Here is a 7,883-nt window from a genome sequence, read left to right on the forward strand (position 1 = left end):
TTTAACTTCAAAATAGGCCCTTGGACTTTGCCACACAATAGTGTGCTAGCGTTACCCCATCCAGTACCTTATCCCCGTCTCTGACCAAGCAGGGGCTTTCCCACCGATCCAGGGTGAGTGTATTATGTTTTCAGCTATGGCCCCCATTGCACTCCCACCCTGGAAGGAGGGATATCTTTCTAGGCTCCATGACAGGGGGTTCTCTCCTGATGTTAAGGAGTTTCAATCGTCCTTTAGAGGGCTTGGAGTTAAGGGGGTTCCTTATAATGCGGCCCTGTGAACCTCAGAGACTGAAACTGCTTTCCGGGCTTTCCAAAGGAAACGGACATGACGTCTTGTTCATCAGGAGGCCTGTTCTCCCTCTGACTGCTTGCTTTGTTTTCAGGCACCTTTTTCGCTGCATGTTATAAGCTCATCCTGTAACCGAAAAACAAGGGTGAAGTGGAGGGGAGGGATGGAGGGGGGAGGAGGAGGAGGTCGTAGGGGAGTGGGTCTGACTTTCAAATTACCTTTACCCATAGTACTCGTCTCCTTGCCGTGGAGCCTTTTAGCCGCGCTACAATGGAGGAATTTAAACGATTCCTCCCCGTGCCTTCGCGGAGAGTCCCGGGTCCCTTTGAGGCAATGCCTTTCGGGGGAAGCGCTGGCTGATGTCGCGGAAAGGCCCCTACGGTCTAGACTTTCATTAGACGGTGCCGATTCCTCACAGCCTTCCACAGACTCACTCAAACCCTGCAGGACGTTTCAATGAAGGATTCTCCCGAACAAAATAAACCCACTCAGTGCCGAGAGTCCCCGACAGGTGTACACACACACACACGCGCACACACAGTCACACAAACACACACGACACACAGACCGACACCAACACACACACACACACACACACACACACACAAACACAGCGTCTCACACGTACACACGCAACCACCCACATACACACCCACACACACACAAATACACACCGACACACACTGACAAGGCACTTACACACAGACATACAGACACCCCCCCAACACACACACACACACACACACACACACACACACACACACACACACACACACACGCGCACACATACGGAAGAACTGCAAACACTCCAAAGCGTTGTTTTTTTTTTTACAGCTTTCAGCAGCACACGCTAAGGTGAACTTGTGTGATGGCGCGTCGGTTTGATGGCTTCTCAGAGCTTCCCCGAGACAGGTGGAGCCGTGATGGATGAAAGACGTCGCGTCGGCGGCACCGCATAAGTGATTTTAGTGCCGCACATCCGCCGGAGAAGGACGGAGTAAATGCCCGCCTGATTATTCTCCTCGGCGTCGGCAGCCGCTGAAAGGCCTCTCCGTCCTCCTCGTTTTCCCAGTGTGCCGAGGCGGGGAAACTCCAATACTGAAGCAGAGCCATTATATTCATGAGGCTACAAGGAAAGGCACACTGAGCTTCGTTTCAACACATTTCCTGTGCGTTTTTTTCTTTCCTGCCCTCTCTCATTTTTTCCTTTAATGAGACTCCTCTTGCCGAGAGAGAGAGAGAGAGAGAGAGAGAGAGAGAGAGAGAGGAGAGAGAGAGAGAGAGAGAGAGAGAGAGAGAGAGAGAGAGAGAGAGAGGAGAGAGAGAGAGAGAGAGAGAGAGAGAGAGAGAGAGAGAGAGAGAGAGAGAGAGAGAGAGAGAGAGAGAGAGAGGAGAGGTGATGTATCAACACCGGAGCTCGCAGCAGTGCAAGGACTATTCACAGGGCAAACAGTGTGACAGTAAAAGCATCGAGAACCCCACTTTTTCCCCAATTGTATTAAGGGGTTGTCATGACATACCACCCCCCCCCCCCCCCTTCCGTAAGGCTATAGCAAAAGTAACCTTGAATCTCTCGCCGGACCACCCAAGGTTCAAGATTCAAATCTTCAAATATTGGTTTATTGTTAATGCACAACAATTACAGAGCAATTACAGAGTTGCTGGCAATGAAATTCTTGGTCATTGGTAGAGGTGGGGATCAGAGAAGACCTGGAGCATGCGGACAAACTCTCTGCCTCTTTGTGTTTCCGGTCATTATACCTCTGCGCAGATATATATATGTTGCCGCGGAATGTTAGTTTGGAACTGTGCAAAGCATACACAATTACACATACACACACACACACACAATGAGATGTGTGTGTGTGTGGAGCAGGGAGATGGTTGTGGATACAGGGATTGTGGGGGGGCCACAGGGGACCCTCAGTGCCCATGCTGCCGGTTAGATTGGCTTCATAAGACACACACATTTTCCCGGGCTCCTCGCTCCCCTAATTGGTAAGACAGGGGTACAGCTGTTTCTGAGGAGGTGGGGGGGGGGGGGGGGGGGGGGCAGAGAGAGCCTCGTCAGCCCCAAGCGATGGAGTGAAAAACAAAAGGAACACCACTGATTTCCATTACAAGTTATTTCCTTTCTTTCCTCGCTCTCTCACTCACCCTCTCAATGCTTTTTGTTGCCTTCGCTCGTCCTTTCGTTCTTTATTTTCGTTCCTCCTTCCTTTGTTCCTTCCTTCCTTGCTTCCTTTAGTCTTCCTTCCTTACTTTATTCCTGTTGTGGCTGCTCAGGACTGGTGAATAGCCCCCTCCCTGGGTCATGTTCTTATGGTAATTGGACTTTGATCTCAGAATTGGTGGGTTTTGGACCATGCAAATGAAGTGGTTAGCCAGTCAACATGAAAGCAGTTGAGAATGATGCAGAAGACGTGAAAAGGACTCAAATCAGTGCCACGGCTGTGATCTTTATATTTCCTTTTCCCCTCCTGGCCCGTGTTAATACCAGCTTTATTAATGTGGTAACGTTTGTACAAGGTTTGTAGCTTATTGTGATGCAACCATTATTGATACAATTTTGGGTTGATTACATCTTATTGGTCACACTGTAGCAATAGGATTATATTAAGGGGTTTGTAAGCATCACACCTTTAACACCACAATGTCTCCTGATGTATTCGGAGCAGCTTGGCCTCATTGCCTGATATGTATGTTCAGTAAATGATCACCTCAGTTTGAGGAAACGTATTATATTATGTATAGTGTCCATTTTTCATTTTTCATAATTTCATGAAGCACATGATAGTTCAAACGTGTTCTGGATTTGAATGATGATCAACCCTCAAAGCTGTGAACTGCACTGGCTCACAGTATCGGACTGCAACATTTCTCTGGGGCCTATTCATCCTCACATCCTTCCAAGTAATAGGACTCATGACAGCAGTATAGATACCACCCTCTGCGTGTGTGTGTGTGTGTGTGTGTGTGTGTGTGTGTGTGTGTGTGTGTGTGGTGTGTGTGTGTGTGTGTGTGTGTGTGTGTGTGTGTGTGTGTGTGTGTGTGTGTGTGGCGTGTGCGTTCGTGCAAGTATTTGATCCTAGCTGTTAAGCAGTTTATTTGGTGGTATAGCTCTTCTGTATGGCCGTGTCCTTGAGTTGAAAAGAGTAAGCGTACCATCCAGGACTGGCCCAGTCAGGAGTCGCCGCTGAGGTGGTGGAGGTTAACCACCTCGTGGCAGTGACAGAATGACAATTACATGGCTTTCATCTGGTTCTTCCTCATGTTCATCATTCAGGCTATAGGGTGAACTGCGTTGGCCGGTGAAACTCCTCTTATGCTCAGTAAACACTCCTGCGGGAACAGTGCCTCAATGGCCGGCTAAGGCCACGGTATATAGGCGGTTGCCTAAGGGCACCCCAGACCTCTAGTGGGCACTGTTGCCCCCAAAGAGGTTCAACATAAATAAATAACCATTCGCCGGACGCACTTTTACATTTCTACCCGAGGTAACAAATTAACAAATAAAGAAAGAAAGAAAGATGTACGCTTAGCACCCCTGTTCCTCAGTTATTCATCTGCCCTGTGGTCAATTGCATTTTTACTATGCTCACTGATATTGGAGGATGGGTTGCCGTTTGCATCAAAACATGTCATAAGATGGGCCAGCGATTGCTGAGTGACTGACAGACTGATCACAGAGTTAACAAAGTTTTTCCAAGGGTCCAAGCCTTCAGGGCCGCAATGTTTAAAATGGAGAAAATAGGAGGAGGAAAGGAGTCCAATATGCTGTTTAGGTGTAGACCCGTTTCCATTGTAGTAGCTAGCTAGCTACATGTTGTTGAAGCGAAATAGAGTTTCTGTGGCTAATACTCTCAAATTCAAATCGATTCTCAAATCAATTCTCAAATCGGCAATAGAACCTTTCTTTATGAGAAAAACGCTGCTTTAGCCTTATCTAAATCCTAACTCGCCTTCGGCCCCAGATTGGATGAAGCCGGCCCTGTGTGCATCCCATGTGTGCACTGTAATTTTTCACAAATGAAGGCAGCTGGTGCCATGGAATAAATGAGTGTTTTTATTTACCACATATTAGTTTTGATGAATCGCTGCACAATCAACACAAACATCCCATGTTCTAATTAAGTTGTGTAAGCGCAGAGCGGATACAGACGAGGGCTTCTTGTTTGTATATGAGGCTTATTCATAAATTTTAAGCTGGCTCAAGTGAAGAATTATTGTTTTTAATAATGTTTCTAATGTTGTGTTAGGCGGATTCTGAAAATACAGTCAGTTCATATAAAAAAGTTGCAATTATTAACATAATGCATTCAAGAATTTAAGGCAGTCAGGTTATTTATGCTTAAAAACACTTTCTGCATTTTTTTTTTCAATTTAAGCCTAAATGCTTTTCAAAGAGTCAATTAGTTGATTATTTCGCCTCTACTGGCGTAATTCATAAATACTTCAGCTTAAGCCTGAATATGTTTGCAGTGTTGGAATTAGCGCGCAAAGAGCATAACTCACAAGAGCCACCAGACAAGCATCCTCATGGCAGTGAGGCATGTCCGGGGCCCGCTTCCCCCAAACGCCTCTGCACCACGTGGGGTCCACAGCGACTGCACGCGCTCCACACTCCCAACGCCCCTTCCTATCGGTCACCCTGCTCGACGTGTCACACAGCACAACATCCCTCTCGAGTTCATTTGAAAGGGAGTAAAAAAAATAAATAAAAAAATCAGTTTAGTATTCACAATATAGTTGGCTGTTAACAACAGGTCCCCAGTCGTCTGAAGTTTCCTCTGGGCTCGTTTGCTTCGGCTTGATTAAGGTGGCGTCCGCGTGGCCGAGTGAAGCGATTCATCTCCTTCAGCACAGAAGAGGGTTTCCTCCTATTCTTTCTTCTATCCTATTTCAGACTAGAACTCCGGCCCACTTTCAAGAGCGCAATTATTTCCCACCCCCACCGCCGACCCCCCCCCCCCCCCCCCCCCCCCCCCGAAAGTGCTTCCCTGCATCCTACCCATTATCTCCTGACACTCAAGTATGAAGCATCCTTCATCAGGTTTTCATATTTCACTGGGTGTAATGATTTGACGTGACTTGCAAGAGAGGTTTTTTTATTGACAGACAAGCAACCATTGGGCTTCCCCCGCCACGATGGCAATTAGAGACACCGTTTGTTTCTCGCTGTACTCTTTCTAGCCAACACTGTGTAACACCGGCTCCCTTTCACACCGTTGGAATGTGGAAGCATAGCGGCGGTAGCGGCGGCGGCGGCCATCATTTGTATGCCCCGGCGAGATGCACCTGTTCTGGGTAAAGCCCGGTGTCCTGCTGACGAGGCCTGTTCCTCAGCCGCAGTGGGTTGCTGAGCCTGGTGTTGGGTTCACGGGATCCCCCCATCTCTCTCCCCCATCCTTGACTTGACTCGTACAGATGATGGCAGATACGAGGTTACGCTCACTGGCTGAAGCTCATTACCCTCCCCCCACCCCAATACAGGGAGAGAAGGTGGCCCCTGCCGCAGCAGAACGTCAGCTGTGTGAGCCCCCCGCATCAATTAGGTGAAGACCTGAGGCCAAATGGAAGTTAGCTATAGATATTTCATGCGTAGGCCGTAGGCCGTCGCTGGGTTGAACCTGTCCCACACGTGAAGCCTGAGATCATTCATATATTGGAAATTGATATGGCTGTGGAACCTTTTTTACGTCTATTATGATAAACAGGGCTACACGTTAAGGAATACTATGTCCCGCAAATGGGATGTACTGTATTTTAATTGGAATGCCGTGGTCTCTGTGATGGATTTGTCAAGAGGTGTGGTTTGAATCCTGTATGGAAGGTCGCCGTGTATAACTTGTCTATAAACCTTAAACTCCAACCATCACGGCAAAAAAGCCTCTCCCTTCAACGACTCAACGGCAACGATAAGAGTTGGTTGTTAGTGTCAGTGTCAGCGCCCGCCGCAGCGTCTAAAGAAGAACAACCAAACAACCAAACGTGCGAAAAACACCCCCCGGGAGAGGAGCTTACACGGCGCTTCGCCCGGCCTTTTCCCCATCCCAGGATGCTGTTCTTCACCGACTACGGAACGTGGCCAAGCTGGAGCGCTGCAACATGGACGGCACCAACCGCACGCGGCTGGTGACGGAGCACGTGGAGCAGCCCACGGCCGTGGCGCTGGACCTGGTGAGGAAGCTGGTGTACTGGGCCGACGCCTACCTGGACTACGTGGACGTGGTGGACTACCACGGGGGGAACCGGCACACCATCATCCAGGGGAGCCAGGTGGGTCTTCCTCCCGGTTTGCTGTTGCGGTTGTTCTTGTCGGTCGGCCTCCGGGGCTACCTGGCCTTGTGCCGATGTGCCTTGAGGCAAGGCACTGGTTTTTTCCGGGGAAATGTTTTGGGACATTGCATGATCTTGAGATGGGTTAGGGCAATGCTAGTAAGGGATTGAGTAGTTTTACAGTTTAATTAGTGGTATTTATTATTTCCTCATTATTGATTCATCATTCCACATAATACCGTCTTTACTCCGTTAAGACACATATTGTTGATAAATAAGGCATGGGGCTGTCTGATTTTGATGAGACGTTTGCCCTTTTTGCATTTTCTTTTTGCCATGGAAATTGGTAACAACATATATTGGGAGTCATAATGTGTGTGACACTTTTCATAATCATTCCCCTCATCCCTGAGTCTGTGTGCCTTGAACTTCTGCCCGGGATTATGTGGAGCCTCAAAAGGTTGGGAACCGCTGTTCTAGAGGAGATGTGATACACACAACGGGATACTGGGGCTTGCTAGCTGTTCTCCCCATCTCCTTTCTTCGTGAGAAAGACAATCATAAGCCCAGACATTCTCAAGTCTCTCTGATTTAGATATATTAAATTGTCGCTAGGACCAGTGTTAAGGTTCTGTATTCGTCCCGGCACTTTCAATAAGTTTAGACATTCATTTATGCACAAAAGAAACCTCTTGAGTCTTTATATGAGAGTCTGTGGGTGGGTGGGGGGGGGACACAAAGAGAAGGCGGGAGCGAGCGCAGTATGTATGTGGAGGGCTTTGACGGCCGAGCGCAAGTCATTAGTCCCCCAACCGTCATCACAGTTTGGAAGCCTTAATTATAGATTATGAGCTACTTAGAATAGTAGCCTTTGAAAGTCCTCCTCGGACGGGCTGTTCACTGTCTCACCAAGGATAAGGGAGAGATCTCAAGTACCTTATTGTCTATTCAGGTGTTCACGGCATCAGGTTTATGAAACCCTTGGCCTCTGTAAAAGAACAACTGTAGCCCTATTAATCTTGCTGATAAAGGCCTGCTGTGTCCTGAACGAGGTCAAGACTCATCCAGCGTTCTCTGCCATTGTGTTTGATGTAGGGGGATCGGCAGTGCACCCTGGAGACAGCTTGTCTTCCGGGGCCAGCCCTGCTAAAAGCGAATATTCCGCCCTCCCGCCCTCATTGCAGTGTTTTGAGATTTATGCGCTGTGATAGTTAATCTATTTTTGAGTAGACAATTGAAAGCTCTTTGTCTCGATCCGTTTCACAGTTTATCTCAAGTGATACATCACAAACAAGAATTGAATGCAAAGAGGA

General features: G+C 48.1%; 1 protein-coding gene across 1 annotated transcript in view; it reads left to right on the forward strand.

The window, feature by feature from the left end:
- The window catches only part of LOC132448320 (low-density lipoprotein receptor-related protein 1B-like), a 191,513-nt gene that overhangs the window by 73,667 nt on the left and 109,963 nt on the right, over nucleotides 1–7,883 (forward strand). Inside the window, 2 exon segments of the mRNA XM_060039484.1 lie at nucleotides 6,349–6,368; nucleotides 6,371–6,733. Coding sequence (XP_059895467.1) covers nucleotides 6,349–6,368; nucleotides 6,371–6,733 — 383 coding nt within the window.

Source organism: Gadus macrocephalus, chromosome 20 (genome assembly GCF_031168955.1).
Source record: "Gadus macrocephalus chromosome 20, ASM3116895v1".
Taxonomy (NCBI): Eukaryota; Metazoa; Chordata; class Actinopteri; order Gadiformes; family Gadidae; genus Gadus; species Gadus macrocephalus.